Source organism: Orycteropus afer, unplaced genomic scaffold, assembly GCF_000298275.1.
Source record: "Orycteropus afer afer isolate SDZICR_OR568_19922 unplaced genomic scaffold, OryAfe1.0 scaffold00001, whole genome shotgun sequence".
NCBI classification, from domain to species: Eukaryota; Metazoa; Chordata; class Mammalia; order Tubulidentata; family Orycteropodidae; genus Orycteropus; species Orycteropus afer.
This window is the reverse complement of record NW_006921588.1, coordinates 21,149,004-21,165,645: the sequence shown is the minus strand read 5'-3', so window position 1 is coordinate 21,165,645 and position 16,642 is coordinate 21,149,004. Positions and strand designations below refer to the sequence as shown.

At 37.8% G+C, this 16,642-nt stretch overlaps 1 protein-coding gene across 1 annotated transcript in view; it reads right to left on the bottom strand.

The window, feature by feature from the left end:
• The window catches only part of PDE11A (phosphodiesterase 11A), a 592,677-nt gene that overhangs the window by 100,040 nt on the left and 475,995 nt on the right, over positions 1–16,642 (bottom strand). The window contains exons 11-12 of the mRNA XM_007937915.2: positions 11,827–11,973; positions 11,451–11,558 (exon numbers count right to left, since the gene is read on the bottom strand). Of these exons, the coding sequence (XP_007936106.1) occupies positions 11,451–11,558; positions 11,827–11,973 (255 nt within the window). The remainder of the gene's footprint in view (positions 1–11,450; positions 11,559–11,826; positions 11,974–16,642) is intronic.

The window sequence follows — 16,642 nt, the reverse complement described above, 5'->3', positions numbered from 1 at the left end:
AGCTTTTATCCATTATATAACATAATAGAACATAGTTTTCTGTAATACTCTACCCAGCCGTCCTCCCTTCCTGTGACCCTCTGCCTCTTTAATTATTTATATCATGGATACTATTGAGAATTTGTCAAAAATCATGGACCCTCTTCCTGGAAATTTTTGTCTAATTTTATGGTGTTGAAAGACCCTGCAGCTCTACTCTGAAGATTCCGAGTAAAGAGTCTCTGAACTTTAGCACAACCACAGTCACACAAAACATATTTACCTCTCTTGACTGTGATACCTGAGTTACTGAAGCAGCACCTATCTCTTGACTGTGATTTAAAGCTGCCTGGTAAATGGTTTCTGAAAATCGTCGGGCCTGAAAAGTGTCCACCTGCCACTGATGTCCATTTGTCCCTCCCCTCCCTCATCCATCTTTCTTCTAGTTCTGTCCGTTCAGACCTACATTTACCCATTTTGGGTAGAAAATCTCAAGTGGTTGCTGAAGACAAGCTATTTTCAAAACAGAACAGCAGGAAGAGTACTTTAATGTATTTATCCCACCCTTGACTATTTATTCTTAATCAATTTTCAAATACAATTATGTCTTCTCTGCTCTTAATCCAATAATTATGGGTTTATTAGCTTTTAGCTTACTGTATCTCCTCACCACTGTATTCCCTCTTGGTCTACATCAGAAACATAAAGCAGTGAATACAATATATCTAACAGAAAAAATGGTCAAGACATAAAGACCTAGTTCTAACTTTGTCCTCTCCACAAAGGCCTCTGTCTGCCCTCTGAGCAGGCTTCCAATGACAACCTTATACTGGTCAGCAAAAAAGAGGAAGACCCTCAACAAGATAGATTGAGACAGTGGCTGCAACAATGGGCTCAAATGTAGCAATGGTTGTCAGAATGGTGCAAGACCAGACAGGGTTTCATTTTGCTGTGCGTGGGGTTGCTATGAATCAGAACTGGTTCAATGACACCTAACAACAACACCGTACCCTAGCCACTGGAACATTAAATAACTGGAGCTCCAAAGGACCAAAACCAGTAAGATTGATTCACAAGGGTCTCCAGGCTATCCAGTGATTTCCCATCATTGTTGCTGGATCTTGGCTGAAAGCCGAGAATACCAGGAAGTGTTTACCTGTGTTTTACTGATGGTGCAAAGGCATTTGACTGTGTGGGTTATAACAAATTATGGATAACATTGTGAAGAATTGAAATTCCAGAAAACTAAATTGTGCTGATGTGATAACTATACATAGTTTCCTGACACCAAACTGGGCAGTATTTCATTCTGTTGTACATAAGGTTGCTATGAGTCAGAGACGACTCGATGGTGCATAACAACAACAACAACAACAAATACATAGACCAAGAGGCAGTCATTCAAACCGAACAAGAGGACACTGCACGGTTAAAATCAGGAAAGTGGTTGTTGAAGTTGTATTCTCTTACCAAATTTATCCATTCTGTATGCTAAGCAAATAATCTGAGAAGCTGGACTATATGAAAAAGAAGACAGCATCAGGATTGGAGGAAGACTCATTATCAAAGCTGTGTTTTGCAGATGACACACCTTGCTTGCTGAAAGTGAAGAGGATTTGAAGCACTTACTGATGAAGATCAAAGACTATAGCCTTCAGTATTGGTTGCACCTCAAAATAAAGAAAAAAAATCCTCACAACTGGATCAATAAACAACATGATGATAAATGGAGAAAAGACTGTCAAGGATTTAATTCCACTTGGATCCACAATCAACACCCATGCAAGCAGCACCCATGTGAGAAATCAAATGACTTATTGCACTGGGCAAATCTGCTGCAAAAGATCTTTGCAAAAAGCAAAGATGTCACTTTGAAGACTTAGGTATACCTGACCCAAGCTATGGCATTTTCAGTCACTTCATATGCATGCAGAAGCTGCATCATGAATACGGAAGACTGAGGAAGAATTGATGTATTTGAATTGTGGTGTTGGTGAAGAATATTGATGTACCATGGACTCCCATCATTAGCCAGCGTAAAATTCAAACCAGCTTAGGTGTACCACATTTTCAAAATGATCCTGTGTGCTTCTAGTGGATGGGTATCACGGCCAGAGAAAAATGAGTCTTTCTTTGTGGTTCTGTTCAATCCAAAAACGTATAAAAACAGCAGCCAGATAGTACCACAGAGGATTCATTCATTTAACAAATGTAATCAGGTGCTTGTTATGTATCAAGCAATTCATATATCTGAGAAATGAGGTTTGGGATAATACTAATAACAGTTAACATTTGTATTGTTGTTGTTATGTGCCATTGAGTCGGACCCGACTCATAGTGACCCCTCCTTGGGTTTCCGAGGCAGTATCACTACGGAAGTAGATTGCCCCATCTTCCTTCTGAGGAGTGGCTGGTGGGTTTGAACCCCCAGCCTTCTGGTTAGTAGTCAAGTGCCTTAGGCACTACGCTACCAGAGCTCCATTTGTTCTAAGTACTTCAAACATATTACCTTTTCAATTCTCACAAGAACTCTCTGAGGTGGATACTGATCTTCTCTTTCCCACTTTATAGATGAGAATATTGAGGCATGAGAATACATAGCTAGAAAGTAACAGAGACAAGGCAACCTGGCTGTGAGTCCATGTTCATATCCACCATGCTATAAAGCTTCTACAGTGAGGGTATAGGTGTAGTTAGGCAGCTTTTAAACACATACAATAATAGAGTATTAGGTAACAGTGCTTTAAAAAAATCAATTGGTGTTTACTCTTACTATTTAAAAATAATTTCCTTCATGGTACTTTTTCCATGAAGGAAATGATTTTTTTTAAATAGTAAGAGGTTAATATTACAGAGCCGTTGACATTTTGAGTATAAACATGGCTCTGGTGCATCAAGAGGTAGCTGATAATAAACAGTGGTATACAATTAAGGTCTAGAAACAAAAGCAAGGTATAATAGCTATATTACATATATATATATATAATATATTATAAAATATATAAATATTGCATAGGAAAAAGACTAAGGATGCACATCAAAGTGTTAGCAGAAGTGAGATTACAGGTAACTTAAAATTCTTTGTGTTCATATTTTCCATAAAGAGTATTTATTAATTTGAACATGTATATATACTACTACTATACTATACTATACTATGTAACATGAACACATACTATCTATGTATGTGTGTATGTGCAGTTAGGTAGACAGACAGACAGACAGATAGCCCTGGTAGCTCAGAGGTTAAGCCCTTGGCTGCTAACCCAAAGGTCAGTAATTTGAACTTATCAGAGATTCTGCAGAAGAAATATGTGTGCTTCCATAAAGATTACAGCCTTGGAAACCCTATGGGGCAGCTCTACTCTGTCCCATAGTGTCACTAGGAGTCAGAATTGACTGGAAGGCAATGGGGTTTCATAAGTTGTTGCTATGTGCCATTGAGTCAGGCCCGACTCATAGCGACCCCTCGTTGGGTTTCCGTGGCAGTTTCATTATGGAAGTAGATTGCTCCATCTTCCTTCCGAGGAGTGGCTGGTGGGTTTGAACCACCAACCTTCTGATTAGCAGTCAAGTGCCTTAGGCACTATACTACCAGAGCTCCAGGGGTTTCATATAGGTATGTGCATATGTGTTTATAAATTCTTTTTTATTTAAAAAATATATCCGTACTTCATCAAACTGTTATAGATTGGAATAAAATAGTGACATCATAAAAGTGTCCATTCATTGACTTACTCATTCAATAAATATTTATTGAGCATTTACTCTGTCCCAAGCACCAGGGGCTGAGCAGTGAAGTAGACAAGCACAATGCTGGTCCTTACTACAAGGACAGTCTGGTCATGCCTTGGTGCATGGTACCCCAGAGTGCCCCTTTCTAGTGAGAAACTGTCAGCCTTAGGAAACTAATACAGCTCTGTCTGCATTTCGAGCAAACATAGCATGTTTCTGTGACATTTCGTTTGCTTCATAATGGAATGGCAACCTCTCAACATATAAACTTCAGGGGCAAGCTTTTGGGAATGAAACTATCCAATCTGCTGCACCCCAATCCTTTTATGCAGAGGCCTTTCTCAAGCTTTAGGGTGGAAGATCTCAGTTGTTTACTAGAAGTACTTAGGAGAAGATTTATTCTACTTGCTGCCATCTTTCCTTTTTTTTTCTAAAGGATCCTACGTCAACAACACGTAGTGTGTGATGAAAGCACTAAAAGGGAAAAGACCAGATATTTAACACCAATTCTCTACTGAAGGAAAAAACTCCACTGAACAAACTATAGCATCGAGACTTAATATTCACATACACTTGACAATTACAGTAACTGTTGTCTGCCAATATTTAGGCCTATTGAGCTGATAAAGGGCACTTGAGCCCCATTTTGAGGTCTAGTGGCCAGATCTTTCCCGCTGTCTGGGCGCCACCATCCAGCACTGAGATGGCGTTGCAAAGTCTCCTTTGCCACAGCATACAACACAACCCAAACTGAGTGTGGTTTTTGTAAGTATCCAAAGCAATGGGATAAGATAGTTTGGATTGTTTGCTTCTCTTTCTTCTCAAAATGAATGTGGCCAAATGCTGAGTTGGCATTAATTAAATATTGACTTAAATCTACTTTCCTTACCAAGTTCAGCGTTGGGAAGATTTTATGTCTATATGCATCTGACTTTCTTTTATAAGCAGAAGTTTCTGAAGGTATTTACTATAAAATCAGGAAACTTAAGTCATGTTTTGGGTGTATGTTGACTCTCAAGCTCAGATAATATTGCAAATGCTTGTCCTTGCAAAACTCAGAAAGGCAGACAGCAAAACTTAATGGTCTGGGTGGTATAATTGTATATACTGAGTGCATGTTTGATGTGTGAATAAAAATAATTAGGATTGATTGTATATTATTTCATTTATTATTTGCAATCACTCTCAAGACTCTACTTTAACCTACTTTTCACCAAAATTGAAAAGAATATATAAATTATTTTGGGAAGTTAAAAATGTACAAAAATGTGGAGAATACAAACATTTCAGTAGGAACCCATGTTTTGTAGGGCTTATTCTATCTCTTGCCATGCACTGTTTATTTGTTTGCTAGAGTATTTGAAAGTAAATCCTGGTATCTGTCCACACTCTATTCCATTCTCAAGTAGTTCTGATGAGGTCAAACAAAAACTAGTCTGCCCTCATATTGTGACGAAATATACAGAAAGATATACAAATGGTATAAGAAAATTTTCAATACCTTAACAAGACTTAAGAAAAATTGAAATTCATACTTACTATAGTTTCAATTTATGTAATACACTAAACATAGCTGTATGTATGTAACACACATACTACAACTCCAAAAAGAGCAAAAAAAATTTTTTTTTCCCCCTGAGCTGAGTGGGTCAACGTTGGGGTACATTTAAATACCAGATTCTTAAGGACGTAGCTTTTCAACACTAAGAATATAGGTGCTTTATGGTTCTTTTAAGGATGAGAGCAGCATGTTTTGGCCATGTTTAGGAGAATAATTTATATTTTATTTATGATAAATTACTAGTGAATTGAATATCATATAGCATGTGGTTTGTGAGCACAGAAATGAAACAGATCACACAGTGAACATTAGTTGTGTTGAAAGACATCTCCCCTCAAAGTGCCATGAAAGGCCAGGCATGTGACTTTCAAGAATATGAAAGGTCTTCAGAGCTTACCCCAAATTTTATTCATCATCACTGGACCAAAATTAAACATGAGACCTATAAAAAATTTTTTTAAATTTAAAGCTCCCCACTTGACATGCTTAGGTGCCAGGTTTCAGTCTTAAGAAAGTGCCACTACCAACCAAGTCATAAACCGTGGAAAATGGAGGCTGTGATAAATGATGGTGGCTCTGCTGCCGGGTCTCCCTGACCTGAAGGATTTGGCTGGCGTCATAAAACACAAAGCGACAGATTAAGCAGTTTACCAACACCATAAAAATATCAAGAATAAATTCACTTTAATAAAAAAAATCCTCTATTGTAACGAGGCAGCCACAGCTCCAAAAACACATACGTGTCCCACAAGCCTGTGTGCATGCCCCACAGCTTATGCTTTCACCGTAATGCTGGACATGATTACATTCATACACTTTTACAATTTACATGTCCTAAGAAAAATACTCAGCTCTGGCTGAGGGTGCGGGAGAATTTATTTTCACTAGAAAGAGAATGACCCATAACTCATGAGTGGTAGAGCTTAAAGTGAATTATGGAGGTTACTCTCCTGTGTGAGAAAATGGATTGGATTATCCCTCTTCTCAATTGTATGTTTGGTTATTAGCCCACCAGGTTCTTAATTATGTGCAGCTTTGACTTTTTTCTTTTATAAAATAAATGTGGATAAAGGAAATGTCGGCTAGAAGCATGCAGTGCCTAATTGGGACTCTGAGATGTAGCCAGAGAGAATTAAAATAGGAACCTTCTTGAGTGATTAAAAGGCAGGAGACTTAAATGTAATTTAAACATTGCATTCAAATTGATTAGCTCCATAGTTAATTTGTAGTGCTTAGTGCTGATGTTCTCCAAAAACATTAAAATCACTCCTTCCCTAAATTAAAAAAATTGCTATCTTTTAAAAGTTACACCAGAAACCACAATATACCTATGTGAAGATTAAAGAACTGGTTTTTCTACTAGATAGATTTTACTGTATTATAATATTGCTATTTACTTTAAAGTAAATATAACTATATTTATAAATATTTATGTATTATATATTTAAACATAATTGGTTTATATATGTAGAGTTATAAAACTATATGTTTATATATATTGATAAGGAAATCCAATATAAAAATATTTGCTGAATATTAATATAATAATAGTTTACTACTTTATTATAGTCAGTTTTTTACAGACCACAGTATCTAGATCTCTTTGTAACTTCCACGGTTACATCTACAAAGGAATTAGCTTTCTGTTTTATGGAGATTAGGATTCTGGTTATTGAGTGAAAATATTTTATTAAAATATTTAATTGCTTCTGTTCTCTGGGCGGGGGGAGCTCCAATTCTGCTTCTGACATTCCCCTTCCAGAACAAAATTTCTACCTCAAAAATCAAGGACTTTTCTGAAAACTGCAGATAGCAAAGCATTATCATCACACTGGCTAATAAGATGGATTTTTCTCCCTAAATGTCCCTTCTTGCTCTCTAGTTTGAATTATCAATAAAATGGCCTGGCTTATCTCTGAAAATAACCTTGTTGACAACACAAATATGGACTTAAACATGCTACCTCCACATTTAAGATTTAAGAAGCCCCCAGTAAATGTCAGGGGGTGTCAATGTGTTTGCTGTGATACTTGGTTATTATTAGTGTTTAACTGCAATTCCCCACCAGCGCCATGCCGCCGGCACTACCATAAATTTTAATGTGATCATGTGCTCTTCTCTTTTCATATCCAGTGAATTCTGCAAGATCATAATATTCTATATGAACCCTCGCTGAACCTTAGTGTGATATGAAGGAAGAACAAGATTTCTAGCAGAGATAGTTGTTCATCATTTTATAGTTGTTTTTTTTTTTTTTTAAACTGGACACTGAGCAACATGGCTCCCTGAATAATATTACCCTAAACCAAATTCACTCATTCAATTAATCTTTATTGAGCCCCTACAGGATGCAGGGCATGGCCCAAAGTGCTAATGAGTACATTTATGGGACAGTAAAGAATACTGACTCTTAAGGAAACCTTTTTTTTTCCCCCTTGGAAAATCTGTCAGAGCTCATACATCATTTATAAAACCAAAAATGTCTCTGCAGCCTCGGCACCTCTGTCTGCCTTTTATTTTACAGAATACAAACAAAAGCACAGCCATTTTCTCTATCTATTCCATACTGTGAACATAAGAAATTTGTTCATCATCTTTCGTCATGTGTGTGCTTCACAGAATACTTCATCCACAAGCTTGTATAAATAGAATTTCTATAATTATCATTATAATTATTCTTTTTAACCACAAATAATAACTAGTACTCCACACTGTATTTATCCAAGAGTATTTGGCATATTTTGGCTTCCTAAAAATCTCTTTAAAGCAAAGAATAATTAATGAAGCTTTCATTTTACAAATTTGAGGTTTCAGGTCAGAGGGATTAATAGGGCCCCCAGTGAAGTAAATTTCCATCACTTCACATCAAATTGCCTATTCTACAAACAGTGATTTGTTTTTTAATTTCCAAAGAAACAAAAACTGCTTTGTTACTTAGGCATACACTTGAATACTTTTACAAAACACAATTCTGAGACAATAAATTCACTTTCCGTTTTGAAATGATTTTAGGGTTAAAGGTTAGGAAGCTGGTGTGTATATCTATAATTTGCTTGTCCTGTTGTGCACGGTGCCAAAATTTTTGGTCATCAATGGCACACAATTATGCGTTTTCCCATTACCAGAAACAATGGGTTTAGGAAAATACACAACCATGCATTTAAGGTTGCATGGAGATTATTCACGTTAACACCAGCACGGTGGTCAATTAGAAACAGATCCATCCTGATAGCAGGGTCTCTTTTCGGGCAGACTGATTTTGTTTATAATCCTTTTTTTTTTTTTTTTTTAATCTTTTGTGTTGGAGAGTGTGCATGTCTCAGTATCTCCTGTTTTTGAAGAAAACAAACACTTTCAGGGAAGGTTGGTAAGTTTTCTTCTTTCTTTCCTCCCCTTTCTTTTTTTGAGACCTGGCTGAGAAACTTTGCCTTGGAGCGCCATCTAGAGGAAAATTCGGCACATATGCGCTATGCTTTCCTGGCTTTGCGATCCAGGGTGAAGTCAGGGGCTGTATGGTGATTTTTTTTTTTTTTCAGATTAACAGAAAATCTGGGTGCTAAATCAACACATAGAAATGGAGTATGAATATCACTGACTAAAACAAAACAAAAACAGTGAAAGACCCTGTGGTCTTCAGGAGTGCCTGAAGCGCTAAGTGCCCTTGCATGGAAATAAGTAGGTTAGCATTTTGCCAAAGGCTGAGGTCCATATTTTAGAAATTAAAATTGATAAGTAAATTAAATTCATTTTCATCACTGATTAAGTGATTTTTGTATTTTCTTAGAACATTCTGATTAACCAGATTGCCTGTGGCCAAGTTGGAGAAGATACTGAAGACTGACTGCTATGTTGGAGACAAACAAAAGCTGACATTTTAACTTACTGTACCCTTAGTCAAGTTCAGCACAAATGTAATGAACAGCAAATAATATCTTTTCCAGATGTGGTTCTTCAATTCAATGTGATGGAGGAAAAATAATATTCACCAATGTATTCCTTCCAAAGCTATGTTTTGCTTTTGCAGCTCCACTCTTTCCTTGGAGAACTTTAACAGCTAATTCTCATCTTTCTGCACTAGCATGAATACAAAAACAAAACCCAAATGTTCTCCAACAGAGATACTCTTCAAGGTTGATGAGCAGACTTGCAAAAACAACCACACATTTGAAATATTCTGACAGTCTGAGTTTCCCCATTGTGGTGAAATAAATAAGTCTTTGAGTTTCACTTTCTTCAACTTTTTGAAAAGGATCAAGATTGTCCATGTCATAAAAACATTCACTGGAGAAAACGGAGTATGTGTTTCTTTTTTCTCCTTAGTGTCCACTTCTACCCCCTATGCTTGGCAGCCTCCCCCATCCCAACTCTTTTAAGGCTTGTCATAAAAATTTATCTCTGTCCTTGACATCTATAACTCACAATGTCATAGTCATTCCTTTTTCTTTTGTTGAGCAAGATTCCTGCTTACTTATTTTGGAAATTCATCATAAATTAACAAGTTCCCCAAAATAATCAGTTAATATTTTCTTTATCAAATAACTTCTGTGAACCGGACACAGGAACTCAGCAAGCAGAAAATGATTCCTTGTCTACTGCAATCTGATATGGAAAAACAAAACGAAGCTAGTTCATTATTTTCTTCAACCAATATTGGCACTTGAACAATGAAACCTTGCAGGTCAAATTATTGTCCTTCCTCCCTTGACTGGCTGACTGCTTTGACGGTATATGTAACAGAGGACTGGGTTAATCCAATTTCTCAAATTTCGGTCTGCTTTCTCCTTTAAAAATGTAAGATCCCCAAAAAAGCAAGTTCCCAAGTAGTAAGACAGCAGCCATTTTTGTCCTATCTTATGCCATGTGTCCCTTCGATTCAAGTCCATTCAGGCTGCATTTGTTGAAAAGCTACCAATTGTACAAGTGCAAGGTACTAGTGAGGCCTTCAGAAATAGACATGGAGTAAATAAGTGAATGTTGTTGAAAAAACAAGAATTTCTCTCTGAACTCAATCAGTTTACAGTACAGGAGAACAAGAGATTAGTTACTTAAAATACACAGCAGGAAGACAGATGTCATCTAGACACAGCTGATGTTTGGGGAGAAAGAAGAGGACTTCATGGAAGAACTGGCATAAGATCAATGCCTTAAAAAATCAGTAAAAATTTTAATGGGCAGAGAACAGGGCAGAGCTTTTCATGAGGAAGAAGAATCGTTTCATTCCGCTAGACCAAAGGGAAACGTGTTTCACTCAGAGTTCCCTAACCTGGATTTACATTTTAATCTCGGTAAGAAAATGCCAAATATTTGGATTTGTGTTATGAGAATCCAAAACTTAGCTTACGTTCTCTTTTTTGCTATAGTAGATATGCTTAACTATCTATGTGTAATCTGTCCATATGATCTCCATGATTCTAAACAGCCAACAAATAGAAAGTCAGAAAACATTTCACTTGATGATATCTTAACAATGTAAGTAGAAAGAAAGCCAAGGCAAGCCTTTTTTTGGCCAGTAAATAAGGATAATAGAGGATTTTGTTTCAATCTCTGCCACAAACATTTGCTTCAGATTAACTTCCAACTCTTAACCTCTAGCAGGCTGCCCTAACTACCTTCATAAAACACACCAGCTACCTTCAGTGGGTTACAGCCCCTGGGGCAGAGATTTTAAGTTTAGGGAGCCCTTAATCCTGAGAGCACTCACTCCAACCTCATCCTTCTCTTTCTTGCGCTCTCCAGCCAAATAAGCATTCTCCCAAGATCTCTGTGTTCCTGTGAGTCAGGCTGACACTTCCCCACTTTGGCTTTCCATCAGGCTAGAGATTCTTATCTAATGATCTCTTTGTTCTGCTGCTCATCCCCAATTCCTCTGCAAAAAAGATGACTTTGAAAATCCAAGCATTTCTTCTGTAAAAGAACAAATTTCCTGAGATAAACCATTGAAAAGAGACTCAAGCAATCACCCCAAGGCTGTGCCTGCCTCAAGGTGTCAGTTACTTTGTAGCTTTAAAGCTTAGAAATGCTTACCAAATATCTACTCCCATAATGCGGCAGGTAGGTTCTGACGTCAAATAAATCACATGGCAATTGTCAGAGAAACAGAAAAGCAAAGGAGAAGGCCTGTGGGTGAGCATAAGTGATAGACGACTGTCCACCATCACTGAACAAACTTACTTACAGTTAGCATCGCAAACATCAGTTGGCATACGTTGAAGGCATGTCTCCAGTTGTGGTACAGAACCATGCGATAGTTTTTCCTTACTGTCAAAAGCCACCTACACAATGTCTGGAATGGGAAGGGAGAGGTTGTGTCATGGTGGTGGTATGTGTCTCCAGTGGACCGTTATCCAAAGGCAGCCTTACATCTGAGTAATCACCTTCAATGACCAAAGTCCTTCCACAAATATCTTACAGGATTCTCACAGTAATCCTGCAAGTTGCCTGAGGAAGGAAGGTACTATCATCCCATTTTGTATTTGGGAAACCTGAGGCTCACAGTGGCTAGCCCATTGTCCCAGGGGCACTCTTAGAATCACCCAAGGCAGACATCTTACCTCATAGTCGATTTTAAATTTCTGTACCATGCCCAGCTCCATGAACATCCGGAGAGCAGCCGTGATCATGGCATCAACGTCGAGAGAAAAGTCATCAAAATGTATGTCATCAATGGCAAGTTCTGACACCAGAGGGATGTTGGCTGCCTACAAAAGCAGAAGACATAAGTCAAGTCAAGTTCACCAGCTTTCCCAAACCCCAGTCTTGCTCTCCTCCCCTGCTTATCAGAAGTGCCACATAAATCAGGCCTGACCTGCACTTACACCCTGATACAGCTAAATTCTGAGCTGTAAATGTCTTTTGTTTCTGAACAGCAAATGCCCCAAGCAAATGAAGGGGGAAGAAGGGGAGGGAAGCTAATCTGAAGATAAAATATACACACTGAATCTAGTCTGCAGAATTTAGAATACAGAGATGTCTAGTTTACTACAACGCCATTCATACAATATATTCTGACGCATATTACAGAGCACTAAATGCAAGAAACATCTGGGCAGCCAGCAGCTGTGAATTTTAATTGCTACTATTCAGAAGGAGATGGAAGACACCACTTTGTCTCGTTTCTTGTATCCTTATATCCTGTAGCTGTACACGTGCTCTTTGTTGCACATGTGTTTTGTGTACTTAGCAGGATGGAAAACATCAGACAGCACATCTCTGGTACAAAATGTTTCTTAATAAAAAAAAAAGGAGATGTTTGGGAGGTTAGCATAGCATATGCTTCATTAAGAAATAAATTTTGCAATATTGTTTAGTTTCATTCTATATAAAGGAAGTCTGGTGGCGCAGTGGTTAAAGCACTTGGCTACTGACTGAAAGGTCAGTGGTTTGAATCCACCAGCCACTCTTGGGGAGGAAGATGTGGCACTCTGTTTCCATAAAGATTTACAGCTTTGGAAACTTGGGGCACTTCTACTCTGTTCTCCAGGGTCCTCAGCCCTCAGTTGGAATCAACTTGATGGCAGGGGATTTGGGATATTTTTTTGTTGTTTTGGTTCATTATATATAAACATGACAATAAAATTCCAGTACTTGCCACACAAATGATGCAAGGATATCAAGACAGCTGATGGCAGCTGCCAATCAGCTATCCCACACAAATATAGAGAAGGAAAAAAAAAAAATCTTTGAAATCATTTTATGCTGATTTGATTGGTCTGCCATCTCCTTCAAGGCACTCTTGGTAAGGAAGTCATTTTTATGTTTTCAGGTTATCATGGACCATTCTGCATTCATATTCCTAGTCTATTCACTGGGTGTAAATTACCTAGGGAGTAATTTATACCCTGGGACTACTTTGAGCAATTAAATCCAACCCTGGTCACTAAGCATTCCAGAGACCACATAATCAATCCCTCCATCCCAGATCTATCTTCCTCTATAGGAGTCTACATCTTTAGGCTGAAATCTGAACACTGGTTATTCTCCACAATATGGAAAAACAATGAACAAATACACAAATTACAGAATAACTTATCTTCTACTCTGAGCATTATTTATTCTCATTAAAAAATCAAACAGCTTATCCTTCAGTAAGTCAGTGTAATAGATCACATACCAGCTCTGCTGTATTCAAGACAAGGCTTTGAAATTCAAGTGCAGTGGAAGAAATCAGGGTACGCACACGTGTGTGTGCTTACTCTTTGCTCCTGGCCCCATGCTAAGCACTTGTTTTTGTTTTGTTTTGTTTTTAATTTTATTTTTACTTTAAAGATATTTTAAAATCAAAGTTATACATGCACACAGTTTCAAAAGTAAGGTAACTTTACAAGGCTAGCTATACTTACATATTTACACACGCCAGCAGAAATCTGGTATCAAAATTTTCCCTAACCCAGAGACAATCACTTTCAAATCTTTTCAAGTTCTTTTGTATTTGCCTAAGTGAGATGGTTGTAGCTTTATTTCTTGATTATTTTCTGTTTTAAGCATTATCCATTGACTTCCCACCATTAAAGATGAAGGTTCAGCTAGCTGTCTTACACTATATCTGCTAACCTCTGCTCCCTCATACACTAGCTCTTCTACTTCCCAATGTAATTATATAATAATTGTATATAGATACATATTCAGGCTTCCCGTTATTACAACTATGTAAAAGATATTTACAGCTAAGTCATGCAATTTTCTGTGATTACTCTTCCTCTCCTTGAAAGCATTTTGTCTTCTCTGAAGTTAATAATTGTCCTTTTTAATGTTTGTTAGTTTTTTATGTATATATCACTAATTCAACCTTCAAACTCTCTACCAATTGTCTAATTATCCTCTCAGATCTTTAGATGTTTCAGCTATTCCATCAGTTCCTCTTCAAGAACCCTTTCCGGGAGCTTACTGAACTCCTCTCATATGGACTGGGGGTCTTCTACGTCCAATGTATAGCTGTCAGCCTAGTAGGATGTTCTTCACCATAATTCTGGGGATGGCTTCACCTTTTGTTTTTCCTGTCGCACATCCTTCTTGATTTTGCCCCTCATTTTGGTGAGACATATCCTTCAAAAGCTTCCAAAGAAAAGGTGTGTGTTATTTTATTTATTTAGTTTGAGGCTTTGCATATCTGAAAATATCTTTATATTATTGTTGTCATATTTGATTGATAGTTTGTCAAGACATATATTTCTAAGTTGGAAATTGTTCCATTTGAATTTTGAAGCATTGTTCCAGGGTCCCTCAGCTTTCAGTATCACTTTTCAGAAGTTAAAGCTATTCTGAGTCCTGATCCTCTCACCCTCCCCACGATGTTTGTAGGATCTTCTTTTCTCTTTCAGAGTTCTGAAATGTCTTGAGAATGTGCCTTGGTCTGAGTTTCTTTTCATCCATAATCTGAGGTACTTTGTGAGCCTTCACTCTGGATGACCTTTTCGAGGTTCCCTTCCTCTATTTTATTTTTCTGAAATTCCTGTTATTTGATCTTTGGACTGTTTTTCTTATTTCCTCATATTTTTCAGAATTTATTTTTCTTTTTGCTCTATTTTCTATGATATAGCTTCACTTCATGTTCTTGAAATTTTAATTTCTAGTATACAGTTTTCAATTCCAAGACCTTTTTTTTGTTGTTGTCTGGATGCTAACTTTTTTTTTTTTTTTTTTTTAATAGCACTTGATTTTGTTTCATGGATTTCTCTTATCTCTTTGAGGATAATAATGATAGCTTTATTTGACATTTTCTTCTCACTTCATAGTTTCCCTAGCTGTCTGGTCATCTTTTATTGTTGGTCCCTGTTTAAAAGTGGGAGCTCCAAAAGCATCTATTAGAAGCTGGGGGGTGGGGAGAGGGGCTTCTCTGTAAGGGGCCTTGGCTGAACTGTTTCCTTGTGATAGCCACCAAATGTCAATATCTTAGGTCTTTGCTCCTCAGTTACTCAGATGGCCCAGAGAAGAAACTTCTGGCTGGAGCTTAAAGGGGAAGAAGGTTATAAGAGGGTCTTATTATGCAACTGTTCATTTAAACTTCCTGTTTTTAGTATGTACCCTTCTTCTCAAGTTCTGCCCTCTACCTCAATGACCTCTGTCAGACCCATATTCTACCCTCTGTGGGCTGGAAGATTGGTAGAAAGGACCTGGGGGATCTAAGTGCTTCTTAGCTTCTCCATTCTCCTGTTTAGAGTTCCACCTTTATTCCCATTTCTAAAGGTACTTAATTAGTCAATTTTTGAGTTATTCTGGGGGAGGAGTCAGTGGTATAAATTTTTTTGCCTCTCAACTTTTCCCATTGCTAGTTTATTTTGGGAGCTCTGGTAGCATAGTGCCTAAGGCATTTGACTGCTAATCAGAAGGATAATGGTTCAAACCCACCAGTCACTCCTCAGAAGGGAGGTTGGGCAATCTACTTCTGTAGTGATACCACCTCTGAAACCCAAGGAGGGGTTGCTATGAGTTGGGCCCGACTTGATGGCACATAACAACAACAACAGTTTATTTTGGCTTGTTTGGGTGTGCCAAATTTCTTAATTCTCAACCACTTTCTAGCTTCCAAAATTTTGTCAGTGTGAGACTATTTCCCCCCATTTTTTTTTGACATTGAGAATTTATGCCTTAAAAAAATCCCTTTGTTGCTTTGGTGAAGTTTGGGAGAGAGAACAAAAGAAAATGAGTGTTTCTACGGATATATGCACACCCATGTTCATTGCAGCACTATTTACATTAACTGTTGTCGTTATGTGCCATCAAGTGGGACTTGACTCATAGTGACTCCTCCTTGGGTTTCTGAGGCGTTATCACTACGGAAGTAGATTGCCCAGACTTCCTTCTGAGGAGTGGCTAGTGGGTTTGAACCACCAGCCTTCTGGTTAGCAGTCAAGTGCCTTAGGCACTACGTTACCAGATGGAAACAACCTAGGTGCCCATCAACAGAAGAATGGATAACCAAACACACATACACACAATGTTTACATACACACAATGGGATACTATGCAACCCTAAAGAATAATGTAGAATCTGCACAACACTGCATAACATGGATGAACTTGGAGGACGTTATGCTGAATGAAATAAGTCAATCACAGAAGGACAAATATTGTACTAGTATACTATTATGAAAAGTCAAGGAAAAGTTTATATATGGAAGGAAACTTTCTTTACTGGTTACCAAGGGTGGGAGGGGAGGGGAGGAAACACTGCTAGATAGGTAGAGAAAAGTATTGATTTGGGTGAAGGGAAGGGCAATGCACCAAATGTGAGTGATCAACCCACGGGTCCTGAGGAAGAGGAAGACACAGAGAGGTGCATGGGAGATATAGACAACAAAGATAAATCCTTTTGCACATGCAGTACTGGGTTGTCAGTGAAGGAAAACATTGATCTATATGGGTGGATAG